At 43.9% G+C, this 18,741-nt stretch overlaps 1 protein-coding gene across 7 annotated transcripts in view; it reads right to left on the bottom strand.

The window, feature by feature from the left end:
• Nucleotides 1-2,229: 2,229 nt before the first annotated feature.
• Nucleotides 2,230-18,741, bottom strand: part of LOC139051281 (uncharacterized) — a 211,713-nt gene continuing 195,201 nt past the window's right edge. For 5 of the 7 annotated variants that reach the window (XM_070528283.1, XM_070528286.1, XM_070528284.1 and 2 more), the window contains 3 exons: nt 17,893-17,987; nt 17,128-17,235; nt 2,230-2,657 (listed from right to left, as the gene is read on the bottom strand). In XM_070528283.1, coding sequence (XP_070384384.1) covers nt 2,442-2,657; nt 17,128-17,235; nt 17,893-17,987 — 419 coding nt within the window. In that variant the 3' untranslated portion in view covers nt 2,230-2,441. Of the gene's footprint in view, nt 2,658-13,018; nt 13,445-17,127; nt 17,236-17,892; nt 17,988-18,741 lie in introns of those variants that run through there. The other 2 variants (XM_070528285.1, XM_070528288.1) reach the window with 2 other exon arrangements.

The following is an 18,741-nucleotide window of genomic DNA, read 5'->3' as shown; positions in this document are numbered from 1 at the left end:
TTTTGACGTGCCTGACGTAAGTCGGTACGCAAGACATTGTGGAGATGTCGAGTGAATGCATTGCAGAAACAGTTTTAAAGAAACGAAGGACATCGTGCACGCTGCTATTCCAAAGCATACGTGTTAAACATGTAACATATTCTACGATATCAAAGCCGAGGCAGAGTTTCCGCGACAGCCTTAAGTGTGCACAGCCATGTGTCAGCGCGAGTGATTTCGGGATGCCCTTATCGTTATTTTTTTAATTTATAGATATTCGGTTTCATAACAGCCAGTCATACTTAGCGTTGCAGCGTACCAGCACGCGCGCTGCGCAAAAGGAATTACAAGAGGCAAGTATCAACGCTCGGTGATCGTGAGTTTACAGCGTCGTAGGGTCGTATGTGTCAGTCGTTCACGGCCACTGAATTTTCTCTCGCAGCTCAAGTACTGGACCAATTGGTTCAACAAAAAAGAAGCACCCCTTGTACCCGCGATTGGCCTAACTAGCAAGTAAATGTATGTAAACATTGCGATGCAGCAACCATTCCATGTTTTCCGCGTTCTAAAAATTGAAGAGAAAAGTTGGGGATGGCAGCTTCGGCCGTGCATCATATAGCACCCGAGCTATACATGTGCGCGGTGATCACTTTTAAGTTTTAAGGGATCTTTAAAAATCACCTGTCGCAGATGGCACAATCCTCGCCCTTGAGGTGCAATATTCACAAGAAATCGATTCACATAGACATTCACAATTGGGGAATTGGAGACGGTGGGTTTGCAAGGCATATCCAGTTTAAATTAATCTTTAGGATGACAGCAGTTTTGAGACATTATTTCCCAAAATGTCGTATGAAATACCTCAACGTTCCAGTTACTTTTGCGCTTCAAAGCCTAAAAGAGCGATTTGCTAAAAAAAAAAGCAAGTGCAACAACAATGCATTTTTGCGACGAGTTCGATGGCACACGCCTCCAAACTGGTGTCATTCTGGAAATTCATTTCAAGTAGATATGCCTCGCAAGTTCACCGGCTACGATTTGTAAATTGCAATATGTGCCGTAAAGTAATTCACTAAGAAGTTAATTACTTATTTTTTCTAATCAGTAGAATACGTGTTTCAGTTTCTCGTGCCAGTAATGTCCGCCTATCTGAATAATCCAGCTCAAGGACTAGAATTATGTTATCTGAAACAGGCTATCTATAAAAATTCTGGAAAGTAATGTCCGCCTATCTGAATAATCCAGCTCAAGGACTAGAATGATGTTATCTGAAAACAGGCTATCTATAAAATTTCCAGAAAGTAATGTCCGCCTATCTGAATAATCCAGCTTAAGGACTAGAAATATGTTATTTGAAACAGGCATCTATAAAAAATTCCGAAAACTAATGTCCGCCTACTGAATAATCCAGCTCAAGGACTAGAATTATGTTATCTGAAACAGGCTATCTATAAAAATTCCGGAAACTAATGTCCGCCTATCTGAATAATCCAGCTCAAGGGCTAGAATTGTTATCTGAAACAGGCTATCTATAAAAATTCCGGAAAGTAATGTCCGCCTATCTGAATAATCCAGCTCAAGGGCGAGAATTATGTTATCTGAAACAAGCTATCTATAAAAATTCCAGAAAGTAATGTCCGCCTATCTGAATAATCTAGCTCAAGGACTAGAAATATGTTATTTGAAACAGGCTATCTATAAAAATTCCGGAAAGTAATGTCCGTCTATCTGAATAATCCAGCTCAAGGACTAGAATTATGTTATCTGAAACAGGCTATCTATAAAAATTCCGTAAAGTAATGTCCGCCTATCTGACTAATCCAGCTCAAGGACTAGAATTGTGTTATTTGAAACAGGCTATCTATAAAAATTCCGGAAACTAATGTCCGCCTATCTGAATAATCCAGCTCAAGGGCTAGATTTATGTTATCTGAAACAAGCTATCTATAAAAATTCCGGAAAGTAATGTCCGCCTATCTGAATAATCCAGCTCAAGGACTAGAAATATGTTATTTGAAACAGGCTATCTACAAAAATTCCGGAAGCTAATGTCCGCCTATCTGAATAATCCAGCTCAAGGACTAGAATTATGTTATCTGAAACAGGCTATCCATAAAAATTCCGGAAAACTTAATATTATCATCCGTATATGTCTTTTATGCATGCACATCCTTTTATCCATGAACTGTCCGTGTCGTCTCTTCTTTTTTCAGCACGGAATAACAACGCACAAGTACGCCTGCGCTGCGTCACTGATGGAACTTTAATGCGGCATGTATTTTTGTGCGATGCATCTTCGGGGCCATTCACGTGATTCGGAAGACCTGGGCAAAGGACGATGACAACGTGCCCGAAGCGACGTTCCTTTATGGGGCCTCCGCAAACGGCATAGCAGCAGCGTCGAACGCCAAACGGCTCACGTGCTGCTGTTCAAAGGGCAGCGCATCGGGGTCGCTGCACTGTCAAGCGCAGTCTGGCGACGGAGTGCTTCGCCACTCATCGCCTACCAAGGCGACGTATCGCCTGGGCCGCCTCGGTATCAGGCTGTACGCGGTGAGCGCGAGCAGCACAAGCACAGCTCCCACGGCCACCAGGAGCCAGGGGGTCTCGTAACTCCACCATGGCTGCACGACCGACGGCCCACCGCTACTCACAGCGATCGAGGGTCGCCGGATTACCTGCGAATTTTCGTTGGGGAGGGAACGTGGTGGGCAGAGCTGGAACCATGGTAACTCCTTTTATATATCGTACATACGTAAACACGTTAATCGGCCTAGAACAAGCGCAGGCACAGCGTACTCCCTGCATTACAAAAGGCGCGGGAAATGAGCAAATCACCGGCGCCTGACTCAAGAAGAAAAGCCTCGAATCGGCACCGATTTGCTATGCGTAATGAATGAATGTGTGTTGTTCAGTGGCGCAAGGGCCATGTATGGCCAAAATGCGACATGCCAGTGTTAGTGAGTTCGCAGTGGAGTTATGAATACTGAGAAGCAGATGTGACGTGGCTGTAATGGGGCCCAAAAAACGTCGCTGTAAACTATGTAAAATCTACGTGTAATAAGATTATGGCAATGACTAATGAGGTTTACTATGAACACCAAAATGCATTGCGAAGGAATGATACGATATACCAAATATGTCGGATGTAAAAATTGGCTAGACGCACTACTGCCTAACCAGAGCCCTTGAAACACGAGGGCCTGGAGGCATGTGTTCACACTAAACACTATCGCAGCAGCATCCTCTGAAGAGAGGATGCGCTACGAATTTATTGGCCTTTTTACAGGAAGGACCAACTCATTCAAGAAACCTAGGATTGCTTTAGTCCTAAAAAGCGGTTCTTCACCAAGAAACATAATAGAATGGAGAGGGACATGATAACGGTATGCTAGATGAAAATGTTCCTTTCTCTCTGTTTCGGCTTCCCGACACTCCAGAAGGACATGGAGGACGGTCAGCCTCTCACCACATCTACTACATGTTGGTGGTTCGTCACCAGTAAGCAAAAACCTGTGGATGCCATATGTGTGTCCTATTCTGAGACGACAGCATAAGGCACCAATTCATGTTTTCGTTGCGAAGGGCCAGAAACCTAACTGTGGCTTAATTAAATTAAATTTATTATTGTTTCAGCTTCCCACAAGCGTTGCCAATGGTCGCTGTTACCTGCGACCACCGGCGTCAGATCTTCAGAAAGGCTTCAGATCTGTGGCAGGGACAGCAGCGGTAGTAGTAATAGCTTGCAATGTAATAGATGTGGCCAATTGGTCTGCTAGCACATTACCCAGTTTCGCCAAAGTTGCACAGTTTTACTGAAGCCATAGGACAATGTTCAAGCATTGGAATACCCATTCCACAATAATTAAGGTTCCTGACGGGCAAAGACAGCGGCTTTCTGGCTGCAGGTGGGTTATGAAAAATTGTGGCAGTGGTCATATCGCGTATAGTTGAATAAGACGGGTGTTCAATGTTCGCGTGTACTCTTAGAAAGTATGCAAATCTTCTATATGTCCACTGCAGATGAAGCGATCACTGATTCGACTCTACGTAGAGGCTCTAGATAGGATTTGTCTTGAAAGCACCGTTCGCGAGACGGATACGCAGATGATGAACGGGGTCTAAGATTTTTAATGCACTTGGCATTGAGGAATGATAAATTATACTTCCGTAATCAAGGCATGAGCAGACAAGACAGGTATACAAGTTCAGGAGACACCTTCGATCACTGCCCCATGTTGTGCGTCACAAAGGTGTTAGGAGGTTAATTGTTTTCAGGCATTTAGCCTTCAAGTATTTGATATTCGGGATAAATGTAAGTTTTGAGTCCAGTATAATGCCGAGAAATTTGCGCTATTTGCTTACAGGTAATCTGTTACCAAATAACTCAATGCCAGGGTCTGATACTATTCCTCTCTTATTCGTGAACAGGATGCATGCACTTTTTCTCTGAGCTCAACCTAAAATCGTTTTCATCAGCCCATTTAGCCACTTTAAGCAATGCTGGACATGTCGTTCGCAGGAAAATAGTTGCACGATTTAAAACCAATCTGCACATCATCTACATATAAAGAGTAGAACATGGTTCGCGGGATAGCCGTGCGCAGAGAATTCATTTTTACAACAAACAGTGTACAGCTAAGCACACCACCTGAATTGCGGGACATTACTTTCCTGGGTGAAAGACCTCGACAAGGCGTGACCGACCCTTACAGGAAAGGTGTGATCAGACAGGTAACTTTCAGCTGTACTTCACATATTGCCGCGGGCACCCCTGGCGGAAAGGTCTCGGATAATACTGAAGCGCCATGAGGTGTCATACGCTTTCTCCAAGTCAAGGAATACGGAGAGAAAAAAAAAACAGCGTATGAATGCATCCCTGATTTTTGCCTCAATGCGGTCACAATGCGGCTCGTAGCTTTGCGTGCGCTGTGTTCTCACCGCTGAATTTGCGTTGAAGCGATATACAGCACGAAGGTCAGTTCGCTCGCTGCTGCTGCCGCGATTGCTCACGCCAGCGTTTGGACAGCGAGCGCCCGCGGTCATCGAGTGTGATGTGTTCATGTCTGCCTGTGAGCGCTGACACCAAGCTTTGTTAGTGTAGTTAGTAAGCGAATGTTTACAATGTACTCCGGCAGCTGCTGCGTATGAAGCGGCCGCGCGAGCCCTGTCTTGAATGCGATCTGCGATGCGGACAGTGTAAGCATCTAGGCGCCCCGAGGGCCGACAGCTTTGTGTGCGCTATAGCAGCCGCACGCTTGCGCATCACCCGCGTTCACGAAGTGAAACGTCCCTGCAACTTTTTATTGCCATTTTAGCTGAATATATGCAAGAAAAAATTCGCAACAGTATGTAAGATTAGTAACCCCTTTTTGTCGAATGAAGCAGATTTTAAATGATATAGGTATTCGTTAACTGAGGTTATCGGGCAATTAGAGAGCTAAGGACCCTGCGGCTTTTTTTTTCCTGCGCTTGACAGGTCGCCTCATTTAGCGGTGGCAGTTCTTTTTTTTTTGCATTCGATACATTATGATGGAATACTAAACTGCATACCAGTCGTAACTAAACCCGCTGTATCAATTGATCTATATCCAGCTGGCGATCTTACCGCAACTTCCTCGGCTGGATCCATCGCTTTTGTTGGTGTACTGACGCTTGTTTTTCTATTGCTTACACTTCATAACATGAGACTAACCCACTACAGAGGATTAGCCAAGAAGCCGATGGTTAGACGGGGAAAGATGTAAAAAATCAAAACAGAATGTAACACAACGTAAAGAGGAGATTGTGCATGTAATAATAATAATAATAATAATAATAAGAATGTTTTTATGCAAAAAATTGTACCCTCAGTAAATTCTGTGCCACATGAGCATTGTTGCGCTTTTATGTGGAACTGGCAGCCATTGCCATGAACGCTAACACAAATACAAACACTTCCAAAATATTGATACTGACAAAACTGAAATAACGCAACTTGGAATATCAACAGTTTGAGCCATTAGAGTCAGTTTCACACCTTATACCGCAACAGGAAGTGCTTCATAAATTACCACAAGATTCCTTAAGTAAGCTTCTCCCGGTGGTTGTACAAGAACACAATTTTACAACCTCAATTATAGGTTTTTGATAACATGAACACTTAAAACACATATATGCAAGTTTCATTGACAAGCAGTTCCTAGAACTTCTCGAACAATTCCTGTCTTCTTTAACTTCTATCAGGGAATCAATATTATTACTTTCATTTGATAATTGAACAATGGCGGAACATAATGTTCTAATCATTTATTTCCGTACCTTGTGTATATCATTGGTATTTTGTACCACTCGTTCTTTTATGTGTGTGTGTGTCTTTCTTTATGGAAAAATAGTTCAGCAGGTGATCCACTGGCAAAATAGCCATGGTTGCAAACAATTCTCTTATTATTTTCTGTCCATAATCTGTGATCGATATGATTTGCCCACTCAAAAACTACTGTTTTTCTGCGTCCATGAACAAAAGCTAAAGAACGCTATGACATATCTGATTATCGATTATCCTACTGATTGCGATACCGTTTTTCTTAATTTAGCACAAGTTGCATTCTTTATGTGGTACAGCTACGCGGCTAGATTTATTACCTTCTTACAAATACAATGAACATCGTCACTTCATCACAGAGTATCATCGAATTCTATTCCTAAATACCTGCTGCATGAGAATACGAGGTCTGTCTTTAAAGTAACGGGACAGGTATCACTCACAATTTGTTTATATGGAAAAATTTTGCAATGTCCTCCCTTGAAGGAAATTCTCCTGCAGTCTAAAGCATTTTCTCGTCCTTCTCTACTACGTTTCTATGTACCGCTCGAAGGAGTCTGCAGGTATATTCTTCGGCTCCATTGTTACTTTCTTGATCGCCTCCGCGTGTTCAGAACAAGCTCCGGGTATAATCGCCTTTCGCTTGATGAAAAATAAAAAGGTGGAATGGGGCAAGATCGGAGAGGCTGTTCCGGTTTGACGAAGTTCCTTTCGGACAGGAAATGCCGTATGGTGAAGGGGTTGCGATTTGCTGCGTTGTTCTGATGCCGCAGCTGCGATTTGTCCTACCACAACTCTTCCCACGCACTAAACAACGCAAATGATGCAGAAATCTTTGTAAACTTGCTGCATGATTATCTGATGATGTGTGGTGTTTTATGGCGCAAGGGCTAGGTATGGCCAAAGAGCGCCATGACAAAGGTAATGTTAACGGTGCATTGTGAATGATGCAGGCAATGAATTTCTCATGGTATATGTGATATGGCTGTAAAAAGGCCTAAAATCGATCGCTGTGGGTCGCGTAAAATATATACTTGATAAAATAATGACACTGCATGGTTAAGTAAGTAGTGCTGTGGGCTGTGGTAATGGAGTATCGTTAAAATTATGCGCAATAAAACATTACATTCACACTTCAGCTTCAGAAAGCTACTTGTGCTGGCACTGTAAACATGAAAAAATGGTTTATTTAAGAACACCGATGCGAAAGCTGAAATACAGAGTGAGTTATCCTTGTTAGTCTTCTTGATTCCTGAGCCTAGGCGCGTCGAGAGCGTGCAGACCGACTCGGCGGATACGCTAGGCCTAAGGTTTGGTGGGGACCGATCTCGGGGCCTTTTTCTTGACGATCTTATGCAGTCAGCTGTTTCGATGCGCTTTGTTTGCGATTAGGCGGAAAGCAGTCCACAAGCGATGCAAAAGCGCCCACGGTCGATCGACGATACGGTAGGCATGCCGCCTGCAAAAACGGAGTGCGGCTTCGCCGCATAGATTTGGTTGCTTCCCAGGCAAGATGGCGGACCTACGCGCAACTCTGCTACAGTGTTCATCTACAATTCATCTCATACAATTATACAATACAATTCATCTGTTATATGTAGTGAGTTTCGGGGATGCACCTTAACATCCGCCGAGCATTTGCGCGTCTTTTTGATTGCAACAGAAAACGATTGTCAAAATATCAGCGTGCAGCGCTGGCACTGCGCCGTACGTTCCGTACAGCCCATGTTCCTACAGGTCTATTCGATTCAGCCAAGTTTCTCTGCACCTTCTGCACCTATTCACGGTGCACTGCACCTAGACCCTCGATTCCCCGAGGTGCAGCAGTGCACCCTGTACCCCCGTGCCCGATTGAACGGGGTGCAATGCAAGGTGGCGCCGCGGTGCACTGCACCCTTGAACCTTGCAGCGAGTGGGTGCAGCCCGGCACCCCCTGCACTATAGTGTACTAGAATAATTATACTAGACATTGTTCTACTAGACAATGTCTACTAGACGAGTACTAGACATTATTCTAGTACACTATACCCTGCACCTTTTCAGTTGCGGTGCCGTGCACTTTTTTGTGAATCGATGGATGGATGGATGTTATGAGCGTCCCCTTTGGAATGGGGCGGTGGGTTGCGCCACCAAGCTCTTGCTAGTATGCTGCCTAATATCCTACCTAGGTTAACCAATGAAAAAAGAAAAGAAAAAAGACACTATGAACTACCACGTCCAAATTTTCTGATCCCCTATTGCGAACTGTGTTTTTGTGCATCTCCGTCTTTTGTCGTTTCCCTACTTTTCTTCCACCAATCCTCCAATCGCCTCTTACTAATGTCTATAGCGAACCTGTTTGCTTTACCACTGCTTCCGCTGTCCGCTGTGTCAACCGACTGTCCTCATGACGTCATCGTCATACAAGATTTGTGATACAGTCATCATCAAGCCATTGTCGTCGTCCCATTGTTCTCATAGCATTGTCATGCCATCGTCGCCGTACAGTCGCAGTTATGCACTCATGTCTTACCTTCGTCGTGATGCCGTCGCGGTCGTTCTGCCTTTGTCATCCGACTCTCGTCATGCCGTCTTTGTCACACTATCGTTTTATTATCGTCATTAATTCAGTAGTATCGTCCCATTGTCGTCATGCTGTCATCGTCGTACGACCTTCTTCGTTCTATCGACGTCAATCCTCCGCAATTTCAGTCATAATTATGCTGTCGTCATTCAATTGATTATGCCGCCGTTGTGATGTCATCGTCACCATTGCGTCACCGTCAGACCATTGCTATTGTGCATCCGTCATTGTACCTTCATGGTGAAACAGTGCTCGAAAAATACAGAGAGAAGAGCGCAAAGACGAGCACTGCAGTCCTTGTGTTCCCTTGGTCATGCTTTTTTAATGCTGTTTCACCATGAAGGTATCGTACCAAGTAGCTCGTGCCCAGACCTTATTTATATCGTCGTAGTCATGTCATGGTCGTCACTCAAGCTTCGACGTCCAACTCTCATCATGCCATCATCCTCATGCTGTCATTTTACTGTCGTCATCACTTCAGTAATGTCATCCCATTGTCACCATGCTGCCTTCATCGATCCGTCGAAATCATTCCTTCATTATATCATAATTATGCTGTCCTCAATCAATCGTGATTATGACACCGTTTTCGTGCCATCGTCGTCATATTGTCGTAGTAAGATAGTCGCTATCGTGCATTTGTTTTGTCATACCATCATGGTTGTGCCATCGTCGTCATTCCTGCTTTGTCATTCGGCATCGCCATTTCCCCATCGTCATGCAATCATCTTTATACAATTGCCATCATCCCATTGTCCTCATGTCGCCGTGATACCACAGTCATCATTTAGAAATCGTCTCATGGTCGCCATGCCATCGCTGTGACACCGCTTTTGCCAACTCCATTGACGTCCTTCTATCGTCACTGCGTCGGTGTCATACGGTCGTGGTCACACCGCCATGCTCACTCGGGTGACCTTGGCAAGCGAGTGCCCTAGTGAAGTGGGACTATACCGAAGTATGTCATGTATAGCCGAAGCAATACAAGTCTCAGAATGACCAGTACAGATGATAGTTAAACGTGATTTCAGAAATACGGTGGGGTGCTTCATTTCTGGAATGCTATTCGCATTGCCCTCGATGGTCATTATGAAATGAGGCAATAAAAAAATCTTGAGACGATAAAAAAAAAACACGCACAAAAAAGCACACCAATTCAGCTCCCACAACAAAATACTAAGTGCCGGTTTAAAAGATGTCATGTCATCTACAAGCCCACTCTGATGAAAAACACTTCGATGTGTGTTGTAGCTATGAGATGCAGAATGCAGTTGGAGCCCAAGCAGTTTTGCATTTAGTCCCAATCGGAATGTGGCCACTGCACAAGGCAATTGAACACCCTACGTCGTGCTCAGCAGCAAAATGGTATATATCCCGCGAGCCAGCACTTTTAGTCTTGTTACCCCAGTAAACAAGACACAACAAGACGGGATACATTTTAGCGATAGTGTAGCAACACCAGTTAGATGTCAGCTCGCGACACGGACAGCAGCTTTTTTTTAGGTGGGCCCCAGGCAATTAGGAAGGAAGACTAGTTATTGACTGTAGTGACACACCAGCAAAGTGCAAAATCATACCACAGTGAGTTAAGAAAAAAATGCACAAAGAATAAGCATAGAGATGGTCAAATTTCTTACATAAACATGCAGGGTGGCTGCAAGCAGGAAAAATGGCTGGAAAGTCAAACGCAGCTGAATGACGATACTATTAGCATCTACATCTTGACCGAAATGCAGTTACGAGATTTGGAAGCAGCCGCCTGTTATTGACAATTTTGTATTATGTGAAGGGTGCAACAGAATGAATGGGTCAAGGATAGGTGGAGGCATAGGCATGCTATTTAGGCGAGGTATGAAGTGGCAAAAAGTAAGATAGACATGCAAGGAGCATTTATGAATCAGCAGCAGATGGGAATGGTAAAAGACATGGCTTGGAGTAGCTTACTTATGGACAAGTAGTGATATCAGAGATAAAAATAAAAGAATTGATAGTTTGCATTAAAAGCAATAATTATGAGTTCAAGAAATTGGGCCAAATGGTATTAGTAGGAGAAATGAATGTGAACATGGAGAATTTAGATGGATATACTGATTACAACAGTAATCTAGTGCTCAATATGTGCAATGAACATAACCTTACAATAATTAACAGGGAGAATAAGTGTCATGGGCAGGTAACGTGGCAATGTGGAAAGAGGCAATCATGCACCGACTTCACCTCAGTCTCAGAAACGGTCTACAAAAGGCTAGACCAAAAGATGATGGCAATAGGATCAGAATTCCTGAAAATTAATGAAAAGCAAATAGCAGAGATCACAAAAGAACACTGAGAAGAAAATGGAGGAGTTTCATACCACAAACTGGGAATATAAGGAATTGGTAGACTCTCTGCAGCAGGAGAAAAGGCAGGCACGGGGAAAAAAAGAAAGAAGAAACATACTGGATTAGAAAGAGGAAATAAATCAAGCTGTAGAATAGCGCAAGCAGGCATCTAGGGATCATCGAGAAGTGCCATAAAGCTGAGATTACACGAAGAAAAGGTACTCATGGCTTAGATGGAAGAAATATCGAGAAAAAAGGGCAGCACATGAGCTTGTGCAAGCAAAAATTAAATGCACACGTGAACGCTGGGTGCAAAACATTTGCAAAAGACACAAACGCATAGCAAAACGATTCTGGGACTCCATAAAAGCACTCGGAGCTCAAAATGAAAATTTGCATATGGCATAAGGGATGAAGACAGAGACATCTTTGAAAGAGACAATGTGCTGCGGTATATCACAGACATTATTAAGGATAACTTCGGCATGAAAGAAAGCCTAGTTCAGACTGAAACAGGTCTAGCAACAATAGAGAAGCCTCAGAAATAAAATTTTAGCATAGAAAACTTTTACTGTAAAGAAGCAGAAGAAAGTGTCTTTGATAACATGGCCGCAAGACCCGATGAAATCCCAATAGTACCTGTAATCGAAAAGCTCAGTCCAAAGTCAAGGCACTGCTGACTAATGCCTAAGTGATTAACAAAGAAAATTACAGTTGAATGGTGTGAAAAGAAGATGAACCTCATCTACAAAGGCAGAGGTGATAAGGATAGAATGAGCTCGTACAGGCCAGTTACAGTAACGTCGGTGATAGCATGTAGAATAGCAATGCAAGCCATAAAATTAGAACTGTCCAAATTGGTGGAGAAAAATTATGTACTGGAGGAACTACAGAATGGGTTCAGACCTGGCAGTTGCTTAAAGGGACACTAAAGGCAGATACTAAGTCAAGCTGAAGTGATAGATTAGTGCTCGAGAATGTCTAAGGTGTCAATATTATCGCAAACAGAGCCTTAATAATTGAAAAATTGAGGTAAATGCAGGGCATAGTTAGACTCCCCCAGCCCATTCAAGCACTTGCCCAATGATGAAAGCACTCCTCAGTTAAATTCTTTCCCTAGTACTCAACTACTCGTTGCAAGAACATCCTTGTATTGTATTATAAGGTAAAATAAAATGCTACTTGCTCAGTTCTATTTCATCTTTAGAAAAAAGAACTCATTGAAATTACCGTAGACAATGACGTGGGCAGTCGAAAGGTTTCGTTTTCGCTCGACTCTACGCCGCCCACGCATTCACATTTCAGTACTTTCCTGATCGCGTAGTGCTGCGATGGTTTTGCTGGCTCGTGAAACTCGCACAAACTACAAGAAAAAGGGAATTCAACTTCCATGTGATGTCACGGGATGCCCGAAGTCTACGCCACTTGACCAAAAAGCAACTGCAGCGGCGAATCCACGACTCTGTCTTGACTTGGTACCGCTGTATGTCGGGCGCCATTTCGCTCGCCGACAGCAGCAAAGGGTGGTGATGGCATACGCAACATCACCATTTCCCGGGTTGAGTGGCGGGAGATTTGAAATTTGAAAAACGTATTCAGATCCTTCAGATGCAATTTTCTCGTTAACTAAGTCCTTCCTTGGCACGACACAAACGTAAGGTTTCTGGAATGGTACTTAGACAGTTCAAGTTGACTTAGTATTTGCCTTTAGGGTCCCTTTAAAGGATATGTATATGCTAACTCAACGCATAGAGATTTCCGTAGCTCAAGATATATCTTTATGGATAGCATTTCTAAATATTAAAGGAGCCTACGACAATGTAGACAGGGAATCGTAACCAAACAGTGTGCTAAACTGTCGAAAAAAATGTTTATTCATAAAAGTGCACCGGCGGGCCCCAACTTTTGGGGATACATGAGAAAAGTATCACAGTGTCCAACAGCACTTTTCCTTGCGCTAACATAAAAGCTAGTAAAAATACATTTAAAAAGTAGACATTGGCAAGAGAAATGCAATCATTAGAAATTGTAGAAACAAGCGTATAGCCTGTCAATTTCATAATGTTCACCTAACATGTTCTGAAACGATACCGAAATTCCACTCCGCTATGTTTAAATAAGTGGATGCAATTGGGCGAAGATGAAGCAAGCGCCTCACTGAGTGAGGTCGCTCGCATCTGGAGAGTCACTGGTGATGGCACGGCTGGGGGACAGCAGTTGTCGAAGCTGTCCCTGAACTTCAATGCTGAGCCGGCTGCTGTATACTCCGGACAGCAGCTGGGGACAGAAAAGCATGGTTGTGCACAGGAATACCTCAGGCTTGAGAAGAAATTCAAAAGTTTCTAAATTAATTGCTAAACATGGTAGGCTTATATAAGTTCTTTTGGTTGAAGCAAATTATGGTATATCATGTGCCAAAGAGTTACAGAGGCACTTACATACATTGAATGCGAAAGCATTCTCACTCTTCTGCGTGATAATTTTCATTTGGTCATGTGTTCGAAATGGGCAAAGTCAATTTTTGGAAGGTGGGCCATCCAAATTTTGGGGGCGGGCAAAGTTAATTTCAGGAGTCGGCCAGGTCAGTTTTGAATGTGGGTCAACTCAATTTTCGAATTGGGCAAAGTCCAAAGTCAATTTTTTGGGTGCGGGCCACGACATCTGCCCGATGCCATGGCTGTTCACCGCGGGATTTCGCAGTGCGAGCCACAGCAGGTCCAGCTCCAGGAACGTGACGTCATCACTTGGTTACGTGGGTTTCGTTACCATCGAATGTTACCACCAGACACCGAAATTTCCGCTTCATTGGACATATAATGCTTTCGCATCAATAATTTAGAAGTGACCATAGTTTGATAACTTTTGGGTCGTACAGAAAAATCCTACACAACAGCTCAGCCATTTTCTTAGGCTGACAATCGATCTTGTAGTTTAAAAAGCCCTTTATGAAAGATTTGAAGTATCTCAAAGCATCATGAGCACTGTTTATATGTAATAAAATATAAGTAAAACAAGTTTTGATATTTGCATCAAGATATAGAAATATAAAAAAGAAAATTTAAAAGTAAGAGGCTAGCTGCTCGTCACGTATATAATTCAGAAGTTGTGACTTCCTCTTCAAAGATTCTAGTACAATTAGCTGATTTGGAAACTCTAACTGAAAGATGATGAACGCCCTGCCTACACTTCTTTTGGTTGCTTTAGTTCCAAAGACTAGGTTTGAACGGACAAGAAAACTACAGAAGCGTGTTGGTAGGGTTACTCGCCACAAACATAGTTAAAACATAAAACATCTTTTGCACATACAAACATGTTTAAGTTTTTGTTCTTTCCTACAACTGTCAGCGACTGGAACGCATTACCAGCAAATTCAGTGTTAACGCGACCCTGTCCACATTTATAGTGTTTTTTGTTGCTAAACCATAGTTACACTATGTAGTAGTTTTGTGCCTGCATTTACTGCTTTATTTTGTACTTTTGCTTTCTTCAATTACGATATCTTCTTTATATGTATTATACCCCAAATGTTTATCATGAAAGAACTCCCCTCCCCTGCTTAGGCTGTATGTAGTACTACTATCCTGCATTGTGAGGCTATGGGCCCGTAAATTGTATTCTGCCTCATTGTCATTTTTGCTATTTATATTTTCCAGTGAATTCGCTACTAGCCTAATGACTATTGGTTCAGTCATGTGAATATGCAAAAGCTTGTACAATTAATAAAGAGAATGTGTAAAATAAGGCTTAATTAAAAATTATTTGTGAGGTAGAGGCCGTTAAGAGCATCTGAAGTTTTTAAAAACAGTAGAAGCTCGTTGGGTTACTTAGTACAGTGCACAATGCTTTGAAATGTAGCCACTGTAATACATATTATTGCGGAAAAAAGATAAGCACTATGACGAAAACTAGGCTGAACATTTTTAGTAAAAATAAATAATAGTCACGCCCGTATTCATGCTGCACTGGACTCATTTATTTCATAATAATTTCTAGGCATTGGGAGCCATCGAAGAGGCTCAAGAGCACCTCTCTTGAAGTGAAGGAGCAGTGAGTGGTGGTTAGCTTTTAAATTTTGGGACTTTACGTGTGAAAACCACAATTTGATTATCAGGCACCAGATTATAAGGTTATCATGTGGGTGGTGCCGTACTTTCAATTAATTTCGACCACCTAGGGTTCTTTAATGTGCACCTTATCAAAGTACACAAGTGTTTTTGCATTTTGCCCATCCCATTGAAAGGTGGCCACCATAGCCAGGATCGAACCTATGAACTCAACGTTTTGGATTGGTACATGTGCTCTGAGCCAACGTTACTAGACTAGCTTCAGTTGTAAAACTCCCCGCCCGCGCGCTTACAGCCGCTGTCGCCACTTCTGTGACAGCCGCCAGAGGGCAACGCTGTTCCATCGGGCTCCACTGCAGACGCCTCGTCACAGCCTTGAGCTCGTACGGACGGGCAGTTTGCGCGTGTTTCACGCTCGCTGGCGTTCTCCCTTGTCCGAATTAGTGATACCACGAGAAAGCGGTATCCACCTACAGCAATAAGATTTATCGCGCCAGTTCCTTAATACTGAAAGAAGGGTAAACTGCACGAAAGGAAGAAACGCATACAGCGAAGCGCAGAAGCTGCGTTTCTAAATGTTGTTTCTTCCTGTCGTCTTAACGTTTCGCGCAGTTTAGGCTCACGAGCCTGAATATCTGGCCAAAGTGCGTGATTGTAGGATGATCTTCATCCCCACCGAAGCTTCTCACCACGCCAAAGAAGCACTACTAAATGGTGAGGTTGGTCTTTGTACACACAAGCCACACACACAAAAAAAAAGTCGTTTTTTTTATTCCGTGAAGATGCTTAATCAGCGAAGCTGAAACGTGCGGCCAGCGGCGTAGCTAGGTCGTCTGGCACCCGGGGCCCATAGGTCTTCTGTCACCCCCCCCCCCCCGGCTGTAGTCGAGGAAGGCGAGGATATCAACAAGTTCCGAGTGTCTTCAGACGTATATGACAACTCTCCCCCCCACTGGCCCCTTGCACCCGGGGCCCACGGCCCCCCCTGTTGCTACGCCAGTGCGTTCGGCTCCTGAGTTTATCACTCGGTTAATCCCGAGGGTTCATTAAAGTATTTCTCAGTTATGAGGTTACACACACAATCGGCTGCGAGAGAGAACGACGTCACTGACGGTATGTCCGCAGTTGTCGCTTGCGTTCGATGTCTCGAGTTTGCTCGGCGGCGTGGTTAGCAGCCTTCGCCTGCGATTTCCTGCTTGTGATTCTTCGAAATTAAATTTCTTCAAAAATTAAATCTTTCCGTTACGTATGACCATGAGTGGCTCATACTCCCTTAAGCAATGGCTCATACCACCGTAAATGCGGCCTCCCCATTACAACGACAGAAGTGAAGTGAAATTCTACGCTGGAAAGATGAACGGCCACACAGCCAGCTGTGGAAGACGACGACGAACGCGGGAGCAGTGGCACGAGCGCGTGCCGTTGATTTCGCAGTGAGTTCCCGGTCGGCACGAGGAATCGCTCTGTTTCACGCCGAGCGAAGCGTCGCATTGCTGGGAGCACAGAAAAAGTGGTGCGCCGAACTGTCGACATCGTTCCGATTGCGGCCTATGCAGCCAGGTACGCAGCACGTCGGCATCGTCTGCTGATATTCTTAAGAAACTCAGCGAAGGCTACAGTTTCACGGATGACATGCTTGCTGAAATTCGCCGCCAACAACGAACCACAGCACCGCGTGCTTAGACTGGCTCGCCCGCGTAGCCGGCAAGTGAAGTGAAGCCGGGCGCGACTGCAGCGCCACGAACACGCGGGCGGGTGGCGGTTCCGCGCAAAGGCGCCGAGTTTTAAAACTGAAGCTAGTCTGGTAACGTTGCTCTGAGCCTCATCACTGTGCCCTGTTTTTCCTCCTCAGTAATTCTCGCTTCGCCTAATAAATATAGAGCAAAGTGGTGTTACCTTAGCAGCCACAGCCCTTGCCAAGCTGCTGTCATCCTGGCACAGCCTTTCAGTGATCAGTGGCAGGTGGCTCGCCAGCAACTCACTAACTATTTCACCCTCCAGCAGCTGTTGCAAGATGAGAGTGTACACAATATAGCACAAAGGTACGGTTTGTACTCGCATACATATAAGGAAAAAGAAATACATAAACAACAAGTTTGCAAAGCATGCACGAAAGTTTCATCCTGTACTTCAATATAATTTCAAGCTCTGCTTCAATGAGAGTTTTTATATTTTAGCGAAACATTGTTTTAGCCCTCGCCGTACTTTTTTCTTTTGTTTCAGCACAACTCAAACATACTTTCTCCATGTGTATTCCAGCAGGCAAGCTTGATGGTAAGTGATCATAGATCCCAATTTCAATGCTCAGAGGAAAGTGCTGAATACTGCTTTCGTGCTTTGCATATAGGAGGTGGAACAGGCCTGCATATACTGCTTCATGAAAGTCAGTAAGCCTATGATCATAATTTCTGGACACAACATTTCTTGCCTTTATATCTCAATCTTCCCACATACCACTCAACTTGTCCATGGTGGTAGTATACCCTGCACTAAAAGACAACTCTAGTTCCTAGTTTTTTTTTTCCTTCAGTTTTATAACACACCATTATCATATTTATTTTTTCTTTGTATAGCTAAAGTGACTGCTAATCATTACTGTTTGCCTGTTTGGAATGCAACTTCCAAATTAATTTTTATGAAACGCACACTAGTGCTACACACCAGATAAAGCAGCCTGGTGCAGTCTTCATTCGAGAAGCTGAGCAGCAGCACACGGTTTAGCCATGGGTGGGCAGAGATACAGTTCAGGCAGCCTTCTGCAAATGTAACAATGTTTATAGTCAGCAGTGGTATCACCACAGTCAGCCACGTAGGGCTGTGGGATGTGTGTTGCAACCCTCTGGTGCGTGCAGACAACAGCCTTCTACAAAAAGCAGATGTCCAAAACAAGTAGTTATCTAGTCATGCATATCACATACACAAAATAGGCTACAGTTTAATTCTACCTATACTTGGCATTTTAATGACATTTTTAAAATTATTAATGCCTGCTTGCAGAAGAACTGTTGAGTGTACATGAAACAAGAGAGTGTTATGGCTGCCACCAGCTGTTAAGTAAGAGCTGGTATCAATTGTTACGGGGATGGAGTTTCGGTGACCTTCAACAGAGTGTGCTTGGAGCTCGAACCAGATTGACCATCGGAGAGGGTCCACCAGGGAAGACAAGATGATGTCAAAACAAATAACAGAAATTGATTACATTGTTGCGTGTGAGCGGTGCACTCCAAGACAAAAGTACAGAAACGTTCGGCATGCGTGCTCCTGCACGCAAGAGCAGAGATCTGTCCGTGGTGTCTCGCTGGCCTTCTTATGCCCTACACCATCCGGGCAACCTCATTCTCGCTTGCTCCCTGGTAGAGGGCCTTGTCAGCACACTGGTCAGCCCACACAGAGGTATACAGAAAAAAACCACTCTCTGGCAATCCACACAGAGGAATACGGAGAAAACCCACTCACTGGTGTAGAGGTGGGGAGCGTAAGTAACATCGGGTCAAAACACTGGTCAACCTA

Source organism: Dermacentor albipictus, unplaced genomic scaffold, assembly GCF_038994185.2.
Source record: "Dermacentor albipictus isolate Rhodes 1998 colony unplaced genomic scaffold, USDA_Dalb.pri_finalv2 scaffold_11, whole genome shotgun sequence".
Lineage (NCBI taxonomy): Eukaryota > Metazoa > Arthropoda > Arachnida > Ixodida > Ixodidae > Dermacentor > Dermacentor albipictus.
Note: the sequence above shows the minus strand (reverse complement) of the source record. Positions and strands in the feature narration are given on the sequence as shown.